The following is a 21,770-nucleotide window of genomic DNA, read 5'->3' as shown; positions in this document are numbered from 1 at the left end:
TCAAGTTCCTCCTTGTTATCTCCCTTGTTACTTGTCAGTCTTGTCACGTTAACGTCAAATATTTCCAAGGTGGAATTTTCTCCCGCCAAATTCCCTTAAACGCTGATCTGGTCACTGGTTGCTAGCTCAAGTACCTATAGTGCCTAATGTCTGTTACCATGTGATATACTGGTTACTAGCTCAAGTACCTATATCCTATATAGTGCCTAATGTCTGTTACGATGTGATATAAAAATGAGAGTAATTAAAATGGATTTAAATAGTTCAGACTTTGGGATTTATGATTGTATTAAAAGAAAAACAATACTAAACTTGAGGTAGTAAAACCTGTAAAGTGGAGGAATGTGGATTAATGTCTGAATACAGGGTGTTCAAGCTTGAGGTTGCCCCGTTCTTAGATTTAAACAGTCCTTGTTGAAGTTACCGTTACCGAATCCCACCTTTTATCACCAAAATGTTACATCTAACACCGTTGCAATTAGTTGTAGAATGAGTAGGGTTAGTACTTTTGAGAGATTTAAACAGTCCTTGTTGAAGTTACCGTTACCGAATCCCACCTTTTATCACCAAAATGTTACATCTAACACCGTTGCAATTAGTTTTAGAATGAGTAGGGTTAGTACAAAAGTACTGTAAGTACTTTTGAGAAGAAGTATGGTTAGTTGATTTTTGGTTAGTATGAAAATTTGACTTTACATTGGAAAGGTTAGAGATGTATGTAGGTAGATGAAAAACAAAGAAGTGGTAAGTAAATGCCAGTAACCGATTGTGAGACATGTTAGCTTTAGCTTGAATCTTACCGGCACTCGTTCTGGCTTTGTTTCTCGAAGATGACGGCGAAGACTTAGAAAAATGTTCTGTTGGGGACGCAGCACCATGTTTGGAACTATAATTATAACTAGGATAGGATGAATAGGAATAGGAGTCTTGGTATGGTTGATAGGAAGAGGTACTACCGGGGGAGGCAGTTCCTGATGAAGAATTTGTACCTTCTCGTTGTTTAGATCCTGAGTTGAGCATGGGTTTAATATCACATGAAGACTGGTCTGGATGTAGGAACACACCCATGGACGCTGCATGAGCAATGGCATTGGTGTATTCATTGGACGCTGACGACGAGGTAACAGTGACATTGGTGGAAGCTGCAGTGACAGAATCCGGGGTTGGAGGGGTGGGATGTGTTTTGGGCGGCGTAGGGGGATAACTAAACATAGGATGTGTTGAAGAAGAGGAGGTGGAGGGATTTTGTTGAGGATTAGGAGATGACTTGAGAGAGGACTCTTCCGTCGTTGACCCTGTATTAAATGGCGAACACCAGCTGGAGTTTTGATGTTGAAGCGGCTTAGTATCTGAAGAACTATTGCTTAACCAAGGATGGAGGGAACTGTGATGAGGAAAGTGAGGCCTACACACTTGTCTCCCACCCACTGAAACAAAAAGAAAACAGATCAATCATTAGTATTTTGTCCAAATTGAGTAAATACCTAATATAGTCATGTAAGGCAACGTTCAGTAGATACTTTCATAATGCATCTCGCGTAATCTGAACTCACACGAAAACATATCGACAGTAAAGAGTAAAGACCTTAACACTACCGAAAAAAGTTACATGTTATCAGCAACATAGGTAATACCTATCCAAAAATAATTGGTTAGTTATAAATGAAGTAGAAGGTAGAAGAAGTACCCTACACGTTGTGACTAGCGCTTGTAGTGGCAGGTGCTTGGCTAGGAGAACACACGACTTCCTGACCTGCTCACTACGACACGAGACAGGTGAAGTCGTTTCCGAACAGCTGAAAATTTTCGGTGAAATGTCTCCTTGCACTTGAACTACATACCTGTCATTCCAACGAACCAAGTCTAGAACTCAAATCCATCAATAGTGAGGGCTTGATGCATTGGAAGAAGATTCTACAGTGAATTAAGGAAAGTGTTTGAATTGAAATGTAAGACAAGGAAGAGTCCTGAATTCCTCAAGACTTGCATGTTGTGATTTTGGGGCGAAGTTTCATGGTAATGGATTGACGATCTATCGAACTCTCTAAGTAGTCTAATAGATCTCGAAGACGTCATATTTTCTGTACCTACTATTTCAACCCAAGTAGGACGGTACATGTCTATTAGGAACTGATTTGAATAGGATCCCAACTCTCGTGTGGCAAGCTAACATCCAAAGCATGACAGTCATCATGACCCTTCACATGCCAAGTAATTTTTCGAGAACTTAATCATACAGTTGAACAAAGAAACCATTTATGTTATTAAAATTCTCAACAACTGATAGATATCAATCAAACGTCATCGTTTTCATCCTTCAATTTATGTTTTTTAATCCATTAACCAGCTAAACGTATTTCAGTAGCTGTTCATATTAACACCCAGATCCCACTAGTAAAAGAGTTGAAACAAATATCTCGCGTTCTCATCTGGAGAGGAGGACAGCACTCATCCCATAATACAGGGTAATCAGAGATTAATGGACTAATGACAATTGTAGAAATAAGATTGGCGGATAGTGTTGAAGTGAGAGAAATTTAATGTAGGTAAGTATAGGTAGGTACGCCTCTAAAAACAGTTACAATTCCATTAGATTGAAGAGTAAAGAATCAATTAAAAGAGTTTTGATCAACTATTGTTAGGTAAATAGGTACAGTATGTAAGTATAAAAGAGCAAAGCCCAGTTTCAAAGGTTACACCCTATAGTAGGACATTTATAAAGCAAATAATCAAAGGCTCAGACCATGAAAAAAGATTTGTATCAGATAAACATGATCAAAAGAATGTAATTTTTCAAAGCAGACTTTCCAAACTGTGTCTGTTGACTTTTCACAGTTCTACACACAAACTACAAAATAAGTATGTTTTCACAGGAGGAAACCCCATCTGCTGACAAATATCAAAGGGTTAGGTGTAGATTGTGTAGAAAATATGCCACCTTCACTAGTAAAAGGGCGCATGTTGTCAATTAAACTAATGGACTTGATTTGCAAAAGATCCTTATTTGGTTTTTTCCCGCCTATTATTGGAATGTTTAAGTTATAATATATTTCTGAATTTACTTTTAGCTTTTTCTTCAAATGGTCCAGCATAAAATATTTAAATAAATAACTCAGCTATCTCGACTATACCTACTAAGTTTACCTTTATTATTTTGGCATTCTCAGAGTAAACTCACCGACCAATACTCACAACTTGATGCTGGCAATAAAAAAAAACCTCATCGGAATGTATACGAGCGATCATTTAGGTTTCATAAAACATTTAATATTCTGATCTAATGTTTCTAAATTAAAATAAATTACCTCCAACTTTTTGAAGGAATGTAACCAAGATGGGATTAAAAACTAAATATTTTCCTAAGTGTACCAAAACATGTATCCCATCATAATTAATTTACCTATGTCAAGAAAGTTTTTATAATTATTTTTCTTTGTGCAAAATTAGTAGTAATTTATGTTTGCTTTGAGTTTCCACAAAGAATGTGGCTGGATAATTGGGTTCGTAGTAGGTATACATTTAGCATTGTTTATACCTATATACATATTATTAGGAATTAAAGTCACTTCAAAGCTGAAATTGAATAATGTTTACTTTTTAATTTCAACTTCGATCTTTTAATCAGATTTATTGCAATCATTAGGAAAAGAAATTTTGTCTTCTTCTGCAAATATTTAAGAAATCTAGAAAAGCTTGATATTTCGAAGCATGAAATTTAAAATGGGTAAGTAGTTCGTTGTCTATCTGATCAGGTTTATCTTTCATGTATGACATCTGAAAAAGATTCATGTTTCTGACGAATTATAACAAGGTAAACATTTAGCTTTATCTTCATAATGTGTGCATAATGTTCATGTTGTTCAAATGAAAGTTGCAAATTGCTACAAGCCCAGTATTGTGAGGTGCTGCTACATACCTATTTGAGGTCTAGATCTCCGGTATCACTCCACCTGGATCCAATTTACTTTGCAATATATTTTATTATAAGAGCACAACATGTCTTTTACCATGACATGATAAAGTTAGCTGGTCGTTATAACAATACAACGTAGGATCTCGTCTCATAGAGCAAACTCCGGAGGCACTGGGCTGTAAATCTTCTCCCGAGTTCATAAAATCTGAAACTAAAATGAAATATTGTACCGAGGTATCATGCACAACGTCTGATAAATCACTTGGTCTAATTTAGTCATGTCTTGCTTCTAAAGTAAATAAATAAAACTCAACTTGTCCCAATGCTAACACCAAGTCTAGCGGAGAACCAACGAGTACCCTGCTCAGTGCTCATTACACCAGAAGATACCAGTCTAAGTATGTTCACATTGCTGGTTGACTTATGTATGTTTATGCTAGTCATACAGCAACATAGTGTAACATCAAGTACCACCGTCTCCTCGCAAGAACGTCAAGATGTAAAGTTCAAAGTTTTGAAACACAGTGTGCAGTGTAGTAGGTACGTCTAGTGTCCTAAGTAAAATACTTCAAATTAAGAAGTCAACATTTTCTAAAAAAAAATCCTGTGTTGTATAGGATCACCAAAAAAAAAAAAAAAAAAAAAAAAAAAAAAAAAAAAAAAAAAGTTTGATCAACTTATGACTCATTGTTTACAGCAAGTACATAAATATGATGGGACTATGCAAGTATGCAGTGGCAGGAAAAACCATGGAGAATGAACAAAACGAGTTTCCAAAACCTGGGATGTAACCATTCCTAACCGTGAGTATTACTATAAAGTCATTTACATTTCGAACATACCAACTCGATCCTCTAGACCGGAAGTCTCTTACCAGACGAGAGGATACTCCAATAACTCATCTTATACAACTTACTCTACTTAGAGGTATTTGTTACGATTGTTGGTTCAAGATAACACACAAACTTACTGCTAGAGTAAGTTTCCCTATGCATTTTGGATGGGGCGCTAACACCGCTCCCTCGCAACTGCTGTTATAATGCATAGCAGTAATATCGAAATTCTAATTCAAAAAGAACCACACACAAGAACAGTGTAGAAAAAGAACTAGTGCGGAAATTTATTTGATTCTACCAAACCGAAAACAATAGCGTGTATCAGTCTGCAAGAAAATGAATGCCATGTGGAGCCGAGTAAATGAACATGTGAATATTTAAACACACAGATTGAACTTATTTACATACCTTATTATTAAACCCATAGGTAGGTACATACAATACATATATCTACCTCCTGTAGAAAGTATATCAATTAAAATACACCCAGAGCTCAAGATAACTCCTAAAAAGAACGAGTAAACTGAAACGATAGAGGAAAAAATAGCCAAAATTAATGAAAACAGTGGAACTTATGTACTTGGATTTTGCATCACTCTTGTCAATATACCGTAACTTTCCATACCTACAAAGCTGAAGAAAATACAATGATAAAGGAAAACCTTGCTGTGGAAGTTGTGAAGCAGTAGACAAGAATGGCCTTACTGAAGTAATTACACTTGTTCTAAACGTATAGGATAGGAGATTTGTATGGGAAATGTATGAACAAGAATATCCTTCACATTACCTCTTACCGTAGCTTGGATTATGGGATGAGTTAGTATTTGTATATTCATACTGATATTGTTCAGTTTGAGGACTTTACATCATGGAACTTAAAAATACTGGGAGAACAACAAGATATTCAGAAAATTACCAGGTGAGCCAAGTATATTACTAAAGAAATGTTTGCCAATTGTTTTTATTTTCTTCGAAGACTCAACATGATTTGAATGTGATCAATGATCATAGGTAAAAATGTTGGTTCAACTGCCTACCTGGCCAATATAATAGCTGATGATCATGTTATTCTACAAATTATCATAATGAATGAGCTCTAGCTGTCTGTTGGTATAATTTGACAGGTGCTTCCACAAATGTAAAAATAAAAACAAAAATGATACCTAGTAATAGAATTTCGACCGAAGAAATAAAAATAATGATCCGCCAGGTTTCTTGTAATCCCATAGAGCATAGAGTATCCTGAAATAATTTGTACCTGGTAATCTAACATACAGGCCTAGAACCTCTAACTGACGAATACAGAAAACAACTCAATTACAACCAATCATTGTCATCAGAATTCAAATGGCCTTTTGTGAAGACCATTTTTCAATGTTAATGAGCATTTTTGCCATCGAGAGAAAAATCAGGAAAGATCCATTGGTTACGCAAGACCAATCTTATTATAATAGATATAGATAATGGACTTATTATAAATAATAGATACCTATAGATTTAAAATAAAATACATAAATATCCAATACCTATACTTTATATATCATCTACCTTGGTAGTACTGGTAAATTTTGAATTATTCAATAAGATTATTCAAGCAGAAGGAATGCGAAAGCAGTTTTAGGGTAGTTATAACCTCTAACTTGAGTCGAACATGCTACACATGTAATTGTGTCATGCTACCTATTCTAACGACAGATATTTTGCTACATGCATATTTACATGGAATACTAAACCAAACATCATCATCATCTTTAAGTTCGTCAGTCAATTACTCTGAAAAACAAAAGCTCGTGTAGGTTTACCTCCTTCAAATCGTGGAAATATTTTTATATCACAAGAATATCAGTGTCGAATGGCAAGTAAAGGGGAAAGAATTTAAGAGGGTACGAAATTATGTTGTGCCATAGATTTAATTTCCTAAGAGTCCTCTTTCATTCCTTTCTGCCTTTGGAAGTTTATTTCTCCTTTGGTTATCCAGAACATGGTTGTATTGTGTTTTCAAGAAGTCTCTTCTTCGAGAGAAGAATGTTTCTCAAAGTGGCCAAGACCTCCCTGAAATCTGTATACGGCACTGTCACATTCCTCGTGTAATAAAAACACATACGTGTTGGTTTCACATATACTCTTTAAATATGTCACTCTCAACTTTTCTGGCCATAAATTTTGCCCAACTAAAAAAAAAAAAAAAAAATTGTCTAAAAGAATTAGCCGGCGCCGACAAAAAAATAATATGAGGTACCCAATGATAGTTGTGATGATGGTAGGGCAGCCTTTAGCTTCTTAGGGAATGGTCAATCTGAGGTGTGTGATTTATTCAAGAGTTTTCTGGGCAAAAACGGGGTTGGTCAAGGATTTGTCTAGCGCTTGTGCTGAGAGATCACAAGGATGGGCATTTTTTGCTCACATTGCGGTCATAGAGAAAATTTTGGGGATTCAAAAAAAAGACAAAAATGAAATGGAAATGACCAGCTGATCCAATCAGACCCAATCATAAGAGCTAGTGGGGTTCATGAGATTCTTGTAATAAGTCCTCAAAAATCACAAGCTGGGAGAAACTTCATCTGCTACACGATAGATTACTAAACTCGTATGTCACCTATTTGGAAATTTGGTACCGAAAGGCTCATCTAAGTTTATGAATTTGTTTATATTTACATGATTATGTAGCTATGTGTTCATGTTGGTAATGTTTGTTTTATGTAGAAACATAACTACTCGTAAAAGTCAGGGTCGGCATATTGAGGAGAGGACAAGCATTATTATGACTAGGAAAGTTTCCTAGTGTTGTTGGTCGTGGGAATCTGCATTTGGAAAACATGAACACTGAACGGAAGGGAAAAGAATCGTCCTTCCTTCGAACATCAAATCAGATTCTGATCATGTAAATCCTTCATTACTACTTTAGCATGAAATTGTACAACTGAATTAGAGGCAAAATGAGACATATAATTAATTTATGAATCCCTGAATTTAGGAAACTTGCTCAATTACATAAGTAGGTTTCAATAGGTGCATACGTAGTGATGTAATTCATTAAGTAATCAGCAGAGAAGCATACATTGTTGTTGACTTGATTTGATATTCATCTCATGTAAAACTGTCTAAAAACGTTTCATAAATTACTAAAAATTGGTCTGAGGAAAGAAAGAAGACCCATTAGTGCGGCCCTGATGGAAAAAACATCCCGAGATTCAGTAAGAAATTACTATTTTGATTGAACAAGGATAGAGGATAATGATGTTGTCCTTTATTGGCGGTTGTTATAGAGTTCTAGACATTATGTTATTATACCTATCTACTTATGTACGATAATTGTCATTATGTTTATATGCGAGCTTTCATGTCAACCATCATTAACTTGTTTAGAATTATATGGTGAATTAATTAGACCTCATTTGATTTAATTTTCTATTGCGAATAGATAAGTGCTGTCAAGAATGGTTCTAAGCTTGTTTTATTGTAAGCGATCCTCCATTGCTAAATAGGTTGAGTTTGATTTAATTTTCTATTGCGAATAGATAAGTGCTGTCAAGAATGGTTCTAAGCTTGTTTTATTGTAAGCGATCCTCCATTGCTAAATCCTGTGACCACAGAATAGTCAGGAAATTCAGATACAAACACCACTATTATGTAAAGTCTGACATTGACTCAGACGAAACCTAACAAAGAGATGTTCCAGATAGATTACTTGCGCTGCCCGTGGTAGAGAGCGGTAATTTTTAATTAACAATACGTAATTATAGAACCATTTTCACACAGTTAAAACAATTTTTACCCTAATCTAACATGCGGTTATTTCAAGGTTGCGACCAGCTTTAGTAGCAAGTAGCAAGGTTGTGGCGGAAATAAAAATACATAAAGTTAGAGTTAGCTATACATAGGTATAGACAAAAGGAAAATTATCCTATCTGTGACATGATGAACATACAATTCATAGTGGATGTTCCAACTTATACAAGGCTACTATACGTAATTATAGAACCATTTTCACACAGTTAAAACAATTTTTACCCTAATCTAACATGCGGTTATTTCAAGGTTGCGACCAGCTTTAAGCAGCAAGTAGCAAGGTTGTGGCGGAAATAAAAATACATAAAGTTAGAGTTAGCTATAGGTACATAGGTATAGACAAAAGGAAAATTATCCTATCTGTGACATGATGAACATACAATTATTCATAGTGGATGTTCCAACTTATACAAGTTGCGACCAGCTTTAGTAGCAAGTAGCAAGGTTGTGGCGGAAATAAAAATACATAAAGCTAGAGTTAGCTATACATAGGTATAGACAAAAGGAAAATTATTATATCTGTGACATGATGAACATACAATTCATAGTGGATGTTCCAACTTATACAAGGCTACTAGAATGTTCGTATAATGTCTTATACAAGGCTACTAGAATGTTTGTATAATGTTGTGAAACTGTTAGCAAGTTCAATTATTGAACTAAACATATATAGGCAATCATGTACCTACCTACTTACATAATAATTATCAGACTTATTATAATAGATATAGATAATGGACTTATTATAAATAATAGATACCTATAGATTTAAAATAAAATACATAAATATCCAATACCTACTATATATGTATATCATCTACCTTGGTAGTAGGTACTGGTAAATTTTAATTTTTTAATAAGATTATTCAAGCAGAAGGAATGCGAAAGCAGTTTTAGGGTAGTTACAACCTCTAACTTGAGTCGAACATGCTACACATGTAATTGTGTCATGCTACCTATTCTAATGACAGATATTTTGCTACATGCATATATTTACATGGAATACTAAACCAAACATCATCATCTTTAAGTTCGTCAGTCAATTACTCTGAAAAACAAAAGCGCGTGTAGGTTTACCTCCTCCAAATCGTGGAAATATTGAAATCCAGTGAAAAAGGAGTTGCCACTCTTCAATGGTAAATAAGTTTTAGGTACATAGTAAGTACTCGTAACTATACCATACATATTTTTCACTATTGATTCTTTTTTGAACTTTCAGAAATGGGAAGTGAGAGAAGGCTGTCTTGATGAGCACTCAGCACTTTAAGTCTTGATTTTAAAATGTCAGTTCCATCGCTCTCTAACAACGAACAAGGAAGACCTCTTTGAAATCCAGTGAAAAAGGAGTTGCCACTCTTCAATGGTAAATAAGTTTTAGGTACATAGTAAGTACTCGTAACTACCATACATATTTTTCACTAGGTATATTGATTCTTTTTCGAACTTTCAGAAATGGGAAGTGAGAGAAGGCTGTCTTGATGAGCACTCAGCACTTTAAGTCTTGATTTTAAAATGTCAGTTCCATCGCTCTCTAACAACGAACAAACACAACAACAACAACAACAACAACAACAACAACAACAACAACAACAACAACAACAACAACAACAACAACAACAACTCAAACATTAGTTTCAGAGGGGGTTTTAAGGGTTTCTGTTATGAAAAGGAAGATTTTTAGGTTTGAAGGGTTTCGCCGGGTGTTACAATTATCAAAGCAAGGGGTAGGTGTTTATCCTCTGGCTCATCCAATCACTTGGCGTTATTTCCGAACCCCCTCTTTTCTCATTCAAATCAACACATCCCTAAGTTTTACAATTTTCAAGCGTACAAAGGATGTTACAAATGTTTCAAATGCTTCAAGTTCAACACCGTAACTCCCGAGCTCATTTTAGAGCGTTGGCTCCTGTACATATTGTATGAGTCCGTTTCAAATTGATGGACAAAAACTGTCAACAAATTACAGAAAAGGTTACAGAAATTTTCTAAATGCTTTTCTTCCCTCACTTTGAGGTTTTAAATTTTTGGTACCCGAAAAAGCCTCCCTTGAGTGATATCACTTCTCACATTAAAAGCGTTTCATGTTGGTCCTCCTGTGTTAACTTTCCTAATAAAAACACGCCTACCGAAATGAACGGAAAACACAATTAAAAAACTTGTAAAATGGAAACAAAACTTGGGTAGAAAAATATCGAGGGAAAAAGTTCAAAATTTTCGGCTGTGTATGTACATATTTTGTGTGTCCTTCAAAACAGACCTCTAGGTTGCGTGCTAATGAGAGAGCTTAGGGTTTAGGGGGTGTATAGAGGGGGCACCTTGGAGCTAGGTGGCATAGAGGGAGAAGTTAGCACATCCACTAACGAATACACATTTTTGGAATCAATGAAAACAAAAAACATGCGTTGGTGCGTTCCTTTGTTTTTCATTCGTGTTCTGTATTACCTAGTTTAAAACTTGAGAACTTTTATTATTAACCCAAAGTTCTAGGGTTAATTCTAGTTTGGAACATGGTGTCTTTGTAGATATGTTCGATATGTACCTACATATATATTATATATGAAAGGGAAAAAACCTTAGAACGACACAATGTGACTCTGCGCAACGGCGCTACGCAACGGTTCGATCAGTACCGTCTTTCTTTACTAAGTATATATGTATTTTGTAAATTTCTGATATGGCATGCGACCAAATAACGCCTGAATGTCTGGTATACCACCAGATTAAAATATCCTCAAACACAACCCACGTCCCAGAGTGATACCGCCCTATTCGTCTAATCTCTGCAGGTACCTCACAGGGTGACAAAAGTACCTGCAAATAACAGCCACATATTTTGTTTTTATTTATTTGCAAATAATAAAAAAAGGTAAAGAAAAAAATGAAAGTTGCAAATTCTACGTTTGTCTAGAAGAAATATTTTTTAATTAATAAAAAATGTTGAAGCAGTATGCCAGGAATCCAGGGGTTCCCTGGTGTCCCCATGGTAAGATGTTTCAGTTTAGCGTAATACGATATTTTTGTGTTACAAAGTATAACTCTCCATGCTCTCTCTTCGGTTCTGTAGTGCCTGAAATGTTTAGAACTGTTTGAACTTTGGAATTGTAGACATTTCTGGATCTATTTAGTTCCTAAGAGACTGATGGTATGAGGGAAAAGAGAGGAAGAATCACCCAATTTTGCGGCACCATTATTGAGAAATTTAATATTGTTGAGTTCTCTGACTTGTTTCCAGTACTTGGGACTGTAACGTTAACTAGTACCTAACTAATATTGATCACAGACAGTAAAAGTATCCCATAAAGCTAGTTATGAAGAATTGACTGAGAAAATTCTTTTAAAAGACTTCATAGGTTTCCTTTTTCCAGTGAACACAGATTATTAATTTTATGCAATGTTTACAGAAGACAGGATTCACATCTTCAAGACAAACAGGACCGAAGAAGATACCTTTATATCCTCATGAACTGTATGGGACTTGAATTTCGGCATAGTGTCCTTTGAACTGATATCCACTTTACGAATAATAATATTATTTTTTATTTAGACTCAACAAAAATAGCAACGACATTCAGTTCACATTATATCTCGCAAAAAATATTTATTACACTCGAATTTTCGGTCATTCAAATAACGTGCATGCACCTTTCATGAAGTATGCATATTTCAAGAAAGGTAAATGCATTTTTTATTTCTTCTCTTCATGATAGTTGCTATTAGAGGACCCTCACCCAGAATTAAAGGACAAAGCACGATTCCCATGTTTCAGAATTTTCTTTCTAACTTCTCCATAAATCTTATTAAAAATGAATGGTTAATTACCTAAGTATATGTTTGTATAAGTACTTACTCCTTGACCACTACACCACCGAGGTAGGTAGCGCCTTGACCACTACACCACCGAGGTAGGTAGCGCCTTGACCACTACACCACCGAGGTGGCATACTGTAAACTATCGGGAAAAGACTTTCCCAAAGGAAATTTCCTTTGGTCTCCACCAGGGCCGGATTACCCATAAGGCAGAATGGCAAACTGCCCCGGGCCCCGCGGGGGGCTAATACGGCCCTGGTCTCCACCCAATTTTCTCACGAGCTTTCTACAACCCCTTCAAAACTTTGTACATTTTCACAAGTTATAGAAGCACAAATTAATGATCAGAGGTCTGCCACATCAAACCACTTTCACATCCGGCCCGGCAAATGATACTAAATAAACTTGAAGTTTCAAAGTTTTGCGTTTCTCTCTCGAAAATTTTACCCATTTTCATCAAAGTTTTTCCCATCAAATTTTCTCTCCTTTCCTTCTTCCTTTCTTCGTTCCTCTTCCTTTCTTTCTTCCTTCGTTCCTTCTCTGTCACTTCCTCTCTTCCTCCATTCTCTGAATATTGGGTATACCTACACGTCTATTGCCTTGAGACTGTTTTCATAACCCAGGGAAGGATTTTTGACCTCGCCTAGTGGTTACCTTTAACTCAACAGTCTGTTTTGGTTAACACATTGAACGCCAAAGTGGGAGAAGAACCCTTTTCCATTTATTTTTGCCAGGATTTGCTTCCATTTTCAAGAAAACTCTAAATACCTATGTGAATAATAATGTATAGAATTCACGTGAATATTACCCACCTACTCATTTGCCCTTGAGTTTAAATTTCCCATTGCAACAAGATTACCACGTGCCTTTTGTGTTTACATTATAGCATTACGTTCAGATATCTACAGCTATATGTATGAATTGTATGATACCTATATAAAATTAATATTATGTAATATCTATTTAGGTACAGAATGTAGAGCCGTATGTTAGGTATTATGATTCTAAATATAAATGCTTATACGTACATACAAAGCTACTTCCAAGTACACCGAACAAATATTCAGCTGCTGGTCTACAAGAAGTTAAGGGGAATCCCGCAACACGAATAAAACAATATTACCTAGCAGTGTTGCCAGACTGGTCAGCTGAGATTACCGTACAATTTTGCTGAAAATACCGTACTTTACCGTATGCAACTTTTATAAAGTCGTGCATTTTTGCATAGTACCGTACTTTTACAGCAAATTACCGTACATTATCGTACCAAAGCTCGAATACCGTACAAATACGGTAATTACCGTACATCTGGCAACACTGCTTAAACTAAAGTCCCTTTCCCACATGTCGTTCGGACCTTCAATTGTGGGAAACTCACGACCAGTGGGAACGGCCCTTTAATTGTGACCCCGGCCGTGCGTCATCATCATCATTGGTTAACAGCCATTAGGCTGGTTTGCTGCAGTACGCCATGTTTCCCTGTCTTCTGCCTTCCTCTTGAGATCGTAGTAGGTTGTGACGTTCATATCCTCCATTATTTGTTTGATGTAGTCCGTGCGAGTAAGTAGAAAAAATTCTCCCATTTTCAGAGGGATCCCATTTTCCCACTTTTTTCTGTGTCTTTTTTTCTCCAAGTCTCTTGTGTCTCCTTCCAGTTAATTGATGAGAGCCATTTTTAGTGAGCTAATGACTTTTTCGCCCCCTCCTTTCTTTCTGTCCCTCCTCAATGCCCTCCTTTTGTTATTTTTCCCTCCCTTTTGCATCGTCTCTCCTGTTTTGTTTCCCTCCAATGCCTTGCCATTTCGTTCCCTCTCCTGTTCTTTTTCCCTCCTTCTCTCTCCTGTTTTGTTTCCCTCCAATGCCTTGCCATTTCGTTCCCTCTCCTGTTCTTTTTCCCTCCTTCTTCCTCCTCCTCCTCCTCCTCCTTTTCCTTCCCTCTTTTTCTCCATCTCTCCCATTTTCTCTTTCTTCATCCCTCTTCTTCCATGTCTTCTCCCGTAGCTTTCTATTAACGCGTTAACCTTTACACAAACTTCCTTAATTAAAGAAAACAAGTAAAGGAGAAAGAATCTCGGATAAGAGGGGGAAACTGGAACGAGAAGAAGAGGAGGAGGAAGAGGAGATAGAGAGGGAAAGAGACTATAATTAAAATTTTATCAACACAGAGATAGAAAAAAATTGGAAGTGAAAAAAAGATTGAAGAGAAAAATCGGTAGATTTAGATTTTAGATTGGGAGACATCCTTCTGACGCGATAGTAATTATGAAAAAAAAAAGAAGTTTGTCACCGAAGTTTTATACATATTTTGAACTTCCTAACTTTTTCATTCTCTTCCTTCCTTCTTCGTAAATTTCTCCACTTGTCTCCTTTTAGATTTTCTCCTTCGTCTCCTCCTCCTTCCTTTCTTCTTTCCTTCATAAATCTATCTCCTGCTTCTTCTCTTCCTCTTTAAAAACTCTTTGTCTTTTTCTTTAAATGTTACAACAGAACACCCAAATAAGCACCATTCAATAGGATAAGGAAAGTCGTGTGATGTTCACACCAGATTTTTTTTTAATAAATTTGTTATGGTGCTCTCTATTCAGTATGAAATTAAAATGGCACCATATTAATAGGATTCCGATGGAGTTTTTTTATTTTTTTATTAATTTTACGGGTTTTTCGCCCGTTTATACATACCTACATATTAATGAACATTGATCAGGATAGGTACCTATACAGTAAGTCCCAAATTGAAAATTGGCTGTACGGGTTTCTTTTTGACCCACTGAAAAAAAAATGCAATCCACTTATTTTGGACTTCTTTTTTAAATTATTTTTTGAGAGAGAGGTTCTAAGGTCTTATCGTCCCGAAAGTGAAGAAAGAAGGAAGAAACAAGATAAGAGAAAGCCAGCCGTTCTGAGAACGAACCTTATCCGTTCAGGATAAAATCCGGCTCGAGCGGGAATCAAATCTGCGACCTAGCGCTTACAAGGTGGTTGCGCTGCCATCCAAGCTAACTATGTAGGATCGGTTTAGGAATTCAATAAAAATCCATAATCCATAACTCAATTCATGATATTCTAAAGCAAACAAATTTGATTAGTACAAAAGAAATAATAATAAAAAAAGAAACAAACGAACAAAAAACAAATTTCCTCTCTGCCACCAAATCTGAACATGTCCGAACGCTATTTATAAATAAATTATTGCCTTTTTGTGTAAATTTCACCGAAACGATTGGCGCGGCAACCACACATATTCACGGAATGATATTGAATTTGTCAAAAAAATGACGAATGTAGCACAACATAATTGAAGACTTATTTGCAAGAAGGGTCTCAAATAACCCTTTTTCGCCCTTTTTAGTAATCTGTTCTAACTTTGCTTATTAGGCTTTGTTCGGCTTTCCCAATGTGGATAATTGGATATCGTCAAGAATCAGTCCCAAAGAGTCTTTCATTATCCTGCCATGTTTTTTTCTATAATTTTTCTTGTTTGCTCTGGTAATGCCTTGCTTCTGCTACGTAACAATAATCTGGTAATGCCACCACTGGTCGCTCGCTACTTATGCAAAGAAAAGAGCTATTTTTTTATTATTCTCATTTTCATATAAGAACGACACACTCTTTCATACAAGAACGACACACACTGCCCATCTATCCGGGAACAAACAATGTTCCTAGGGATAGGTGGCTTGGAAATTTTGAACAGCCGTATAATTGACGATCCGATCCTTTTTTCCTGCTTCCAGATCATTGACATTCGGGACATTCTTCGACAAGAGAGCATAGATATGATGAAGGACGTCTACATAGTGCAATGTCTCATGGAGACCGACCTGTACAAGCTACTCAAAACACAGGTAAGTCCTTGAGAATCCTCGGGCAGTTTTCTTACCTTCGCAATTAGTAAAGCTACACAAACGCCAGTGCGGAGATATTCTCACCATCCGTCATATCCTCGTCTGTATCACCCACGCCCACATTCGCGCCTCTTTACCCTCACCTCCCTCCCTAGCTGATAATCAAAACCCTCAATCTGTTTAACCTAATATAAACTAGGGATATCAGCGCGAACGACCTACTGTACGTAGTGTTAAAGCGCTTTAAAGGAAAAAAAAAAAAGCTACACAATGAGGAAAGAACTAAAACCTTTCTGCGATTGCCTTCACACTGAACTGAATTCGCCCTGATATTGTGCGGAATTCGTACCAAAATTGGTCCCCAAATTGCAGATTTGCAGAAGGCCAGCCACTCAAATTTGCATACAGGGTATCCGTCATATCCTCGTCTGTATCACCCACGCCCACATTCGCGCCTCTTTACCCTCACCTCCCTCCCTAGCTGATAATGTTGAAGGCGTCGATTCCTTATTCCTGTACCTCAAAACCCTCAATCTGTTTAACCTAATATAAACTAGGGATATCAGCGCGAACGACCTACTGTACGTAGTGTTAAAGCGCTTTAAAGGAAAATAATAGAAAGTAAAAAAAAGCTACACAATGAGGAAAGAACTAAAACCTTTCTGCGATTGCCTTCACACTGAACTGAATTCGCACTGATATTTTGCGGAATTCGTACCAAAATTGGTCCCCAAATTGCAGATTAGCAGAAGGCCAGCCACTCAAATTTGCATATGTTAGAATGATTAAAGAAAAAGGAAAAAAGACGCCCCCCACGAGAATTGATGATTTCAAACTGAATTATTGTTTTGCTGTGATCTGCAACCAGCCAAAGACTGGCAGCCTCTTTATTTGAACATATTTTTTTTAAAATAAATGTTTCTCTCTCATCAGGTAGACCTAACAGGCGGACACCTGGTCAGGTTAACCTGTCAAGTCTACCTGATAGTGAGTGGGCTGGCCTTGGAAAATTTCCTCAAAGTGGACATTCTGAACTTCAAGGTCAAACTTTCTTCTCAAGCTCAAGTGATCTGTCAACACTCGAAAGGTCAACAGTAAACACACTTATAAGTTTTACTTTCGAGACATTTTATGTGGTTTTTATCCTACATCTATTTTCCTACAAGTAGACATACGTAGGTGACCCAAGTTTTGTCAATACTCGAAAGCTCAACAACATTACTTTCCGAACACTCCAAGGATCATTCTTGTTCATAAATACAAGTGATAGACCTCACTATCGTTCGTTCAATAAAGTTTAACTTTTTGGACATTTTTTGTGGTTTGTATTCTAGTTACCTTCACAGATACAGCTATACAGTTGAGAGTTATGTTTTTCCTAAATACACATATGTACATAGGTGACTTAAGACTTCGGTTTTATTTTCTGGACACTTTATGTGTTGCGGTGGAAAAAAGTTACGAGCAAATTTAATAATAAATAAATACTGGTAAAATGAAAAAAAAAAGCAGTTTCAATTTTCTCTCCCTCCATGCCCTAACTCAACTTTTTTTTCCTTCTTCCATCCCTTGCCCTCCTATTTACCCGTTCATCTCTCTCACTCTTCCTCCTCTCTATATCTCTCTCCCTTCTCTCTCACTCTTCCTCCTCTCTATATCTCTCTCTCTCCCTTCTCTCTCACTCTTCCTCGTTCGTGCTAAGCATAGTCTCAAGGCATTTGGTTGGTCAATTTTGACTTGAGACTGATCTAAGAACGATCATTCTTGTTCATAAATACAAGTGATAGACCTCACTATCGTTCGTTCAATAAAGTTTAACTTTTTGGACATTTTTTGTGGTTTGTGTTCTAGTTACCTTCACAGGTACAGCTATACAGTTGAGAGTTATGTTTTTCCTAAATACACATATGTACATAGGTGACTTGAGACTTCGGTTTTATTTTCTGGACACTTTATGTGTTGCGGTGGACAAAAGTTACGAGCAAATTTAATAATAAATAAATTCTAGTAAAGTGAAAAAAAGAAAAGCAGTTTCAATTTTCTCTCCCTCCATGCCCTAACATAACTTTTTTTTTCGTTCTTCCATCCCTTGCCCTCCTATTTACCCGTTCATCTCTCTCACTCTTCCTCCTCTCTCTCTCTCTATCTCCCTCCCTTCTCTCTCTCTCTCTCTCTCTCTCTCCCTTCTCTCTCTCTCTCCCTTCTCTCTCTCTCTCTCTCTCCCTTCTCTCTCTCTCTCTCCTTTTTTCTCTCCGCACAATTTTGTGTTAGGTGACCGAAACTTTGATCATACGTCATTTGTCAGAGAGAGAGAGAGAGCATGTGAGTGATAGATGATGGGAAAAAAGAGGAAAGGATAGACATGAGATAAGAAATGAAAGGTCGAAAGAGAGAGAGAGAGAGAGAGAGAGAGAGAGAGGAGGTAAAAAAAAGTGAGTGATAGATGATAGAAAAAAAAGATAAGATACCTATAGTGTACGAAAGGCAGAGTGAGAGAGAGAGAAAGAAAGGGAGAGAGGAGGGGGAGAGAGAGCCACACCAAAAGTTCGGTCATTATTTGTCACTAATGTATTTTGCTTCGTCTCCCTTTATATCTCTCTCTCTCTCTCTCTCTCTCTCTCTCTCTCTCTCTCTCCCTCTCTCTCTCTCTCTCTCTGCCTCTCTGCCTCTCCCTCTTTTGCTCTTCCTCATCCTTCCTTCTTTTCCTCCTCGTTTCCTCTTCATCCTTCTCCTCCTCTTCCTTCTTATTGGACCACTTTTTCCTCTTCTTCCTCTTTCACCTCTCCTTCTTCTCCTCCTCTTCCTCCTCCTTCTCCTTCTTCTCCTCCTCCTCCTTCTCCTTCTTCTTCTCCTCCTTCTCCTCCTCCTTCTTCTCCTCCTTCTCCTCCTTCTTCTCCTCCTTCTCCTCCTTCTTCTCCTCCTCCTTCTTCTTCTCCTCCTCCTCCTCCTTCTTCTCCTCCTCCTCCTTCTTCTTCTCCTCCTCCTCCTTCTTCTCCTCCTCCTTCTCCTTCTCCTCCTCCTTCTTCTTCTTCTCCTCCTTCTCCTCCTCCTTCTTCTCCTCCTTCTCCTCCTTCTTCTCCTCCTTCTCCTCCTTCTTCTCCTCCTCCTCCTTCTTCTTCTCCTCCTCCTCCTTCTTCTCCTCCTCCTCCTTCTTCTCCTCCTCCTCCTTCTTCTCTTCCTCCTTCTCCTTCTCCTCCTCCTTCTCCTCCTTCTCCTCCTCCTCCTCCTCCTCCTTCTCCTTCTCCTCCCCCCTCTCCTCCTTCTCCTCCTCCTACTTCTTCCTTCTCCCTTTCTCTTCTCCACCTAGTTCTTCCTCTTCTCCTCCTCTGCTCCTTCTTCTTCCTTTTAGTACTGCTTCGAAATTAACATTCTGGTCAGATGTAAGCCAGGTATGCCTTGTGCCTTTTCGTATCAGTGGGTAGTTTTGGTAGGTATAGCCATCTACCCTTAGGAATCCGTCCTAAAAAGAACGAGTAAACTGAAACGATAGAGGAAAAAATAGCCAAAATTAATGAAAACAGTGGAACTTATGTACTTGGATTTTGCATCACTCTTGTCAATATACCGTAACTTTCCATACCTACAAAGCTGAAGAAAATACAATGATAAAGGAAAACCTTGCTGTGGAAGTTGTGAAGCAGTAGACAAGAATGGCCTTACTGAAGTAATTACACTTGTTCTAAACGTATAGGATAGGAGATTTGTATGGGAAATGTATGAACAAGAATGACTTTTTCTGTGTACGTAAATTTACCTTTTCGATTTCATCATTGCCCAAATAACAATAGTTGCAAATGTTCAAGAACATCACAGTATTATGGTCACCATCGACCATCCTCGTAATTGTTTGGTAAACATAAATATAACGTATAACCTCTACTGGTACAATAATATCCACAAATACAGAAAGGTACCTCTATGTGTATGGAGAATACATCACCTCTCACCACACATCAACCATCACGACGGCCTTCCTAGTTCTCTCCGTTTTCCTGTCAGTGAAATATAATTAGATTTTTTTAAACACAAATACAAAGCACTCGTTTTTTTCTTCTTAATAACTTTCATTGCGCTTACAGCATACGAAATTATTTATGTACCCACAGTTCTTTTATTTCTTTATTTACTTAACGAAAAACAAAAAAATCGTGATATTTAGTAGTTAAGAAAAATGTAGAATGAAAAATTCACACAAAAATTACAAGTTAGCTAAAAAAAGTAATGATAAATAATTTTGCAAAATGCAATTTTCTTCACAACTAGGTATTATAGGAATTAGAACGTAGGTAGGACTTTTTCTGTGTACGTAAATTTACCTTTTCGATTTCATCATTGCCCAAATAACAATAGTTGCAAATGTTCAAGAACATCACAGGGTTAGATTGACTCAAATAGTCACTCTGAGATATCTTCAGGTTTATTGTTAAGAATAGGCATACCTAAACAAAGAACTCTAGTCAATATAAAATGAGAAGAAAATACGGAAAGGAAATGGACCAACATCTTAGTTGCCCGAATGATTGTTCAAAGAAAAGCTTCAGTCAGATACTCAACATTCTTCGTAAAATACGACGGCCTTCCTAGTTCTCTCCGTTTTCCTGTCAGTGAAATATAATTAGATTTTTTTAAACACAAATACAAAGCACTCGTTTTTTTACCTATCCAGCGAAAAAAGCATATCCTGACAGTGACTACGCCATGTTGGATTGGGAACATGATGTATTATTTATTACTCTGGTGCTCTGTGTGTGTTTCTCCCATATTTTTGTATCATAACAATAGGGAATTTCACTGTATTGATTCGCTGTATAGCGGAACACAGTGAAAAGTAAAATGGGCGGAGGTAGTTCTTTGTGAGTAGCTAAAAATTCTCTTGCATGCTTTTTCATATTAAGGTATACATTACATACCAATACAGTCTTCTCTTTTCTCTCCCAAGGTAAAATTTTACATTAGCAAAGGCAAAATTATTGGGAAACATTCCAAACATGATATTTTTATGTGTCCGTAAAAATCGGTACTTTTTTTTGTACTTTGACATTAAAACATTTGCATGTTCTGGTGCTACAATTTCAGTATGAAATAATGGGGAGATATTTTGAAAAAGGCACCTTTCACATAAGTACCTAACATAGGTAAATATCTCTAAGGTAATATATTTTAGGTATGTACCTCAGAAGGGACTGACAAAATATGACTGCTTTCTGAATCAGTCCATCTGCCGTTGAAGTCATGTGTGAGAAAGGCAATATGAAGTTTTGGAAGATTTTCTGAGTTTGCAATCTCATGTTCAAATCCAAATGGGATCAGTTGATTGGTAAATAGGTCTTTTTGGGTCCAACATGCTGTTTGAAGTTTTATTTCTTACGCCAACTCCAACATAAATACGACACTGTAGACCCCGCCGAAAAAAATGTTCCCCCTCTTTTTTTTTTTTTTTTTTTTTTTTTTTTGTGCTTTGACATTAAAACATTTGCATGTTCTGGTGCTACAATTTCAGTATGAAATTATGGGGAGATATTTTGAAAAAGGCACCTTTCTTTCACATAAGTACCTAACATAGGTAAATATCTCTAAGGT

General features: G+C 36.9%; 1 protein-coding gene across 1 annotated transcript; it reads right to left on the bottom strand.

The window, feature by feature from the left end:
• Nucleotides 1–289: 289 nt before the first annotated feature.
• On the bottom strand, nucleotides 290–1,848 carry LOC103524679 (flocculation protein FLO11-like). The gene is made up of 3 exons (XM_008489711.1): nucleotides 1,842–1,848; nucleotides 801–1,427; nucleotides 290–327 (listed from the first exon to the last, which is right to left on the bottom strand). The coding sequence occupies exons 1-3, from the start codon at nucleotides 1,846–1,848 to the stop codon at nucleotides 290–292; spliced, it is 672 nt and encodes a 223-aa protein (XP_008487933.1).
• Nucleotides 1,849–21,770: the final 19,922 nt, after the last annotated feature.

The sequence above is a fragment of the Diaphorina citri genome, unplaced genomic scaffold (genome assembly GCF_000475195.1).
Source record: "Diaphorina citri unplaced genomic scaffold, Diaci psyllid genome assembly version 1.1 scaffold113, whole genome shotgun sequence".
In the NCBI taxonomy this organism is placed as follows: domain Eukaryota; kingdom Metazoa; phylum Arthropoda; class Insecta; order Hemiptera; family Psyllidae; genus Diaphorina; species Diaphorina citri.
This window is presented reverse-complemented; position numbering and strand designations above follow the sequence as displayed.

Excerpts from the sequence above, each read along its gene's own strand:
- LOC103524679 (XM_008489711.1), bottom strand. Across the intron at positions 328-800 it reads CAAAGCCAGAACGAGTGCCG|GTTTTACTACCTCAAGTTTA; the intron begins GTAAGATTCAAG and ends TCCACTTTACAG.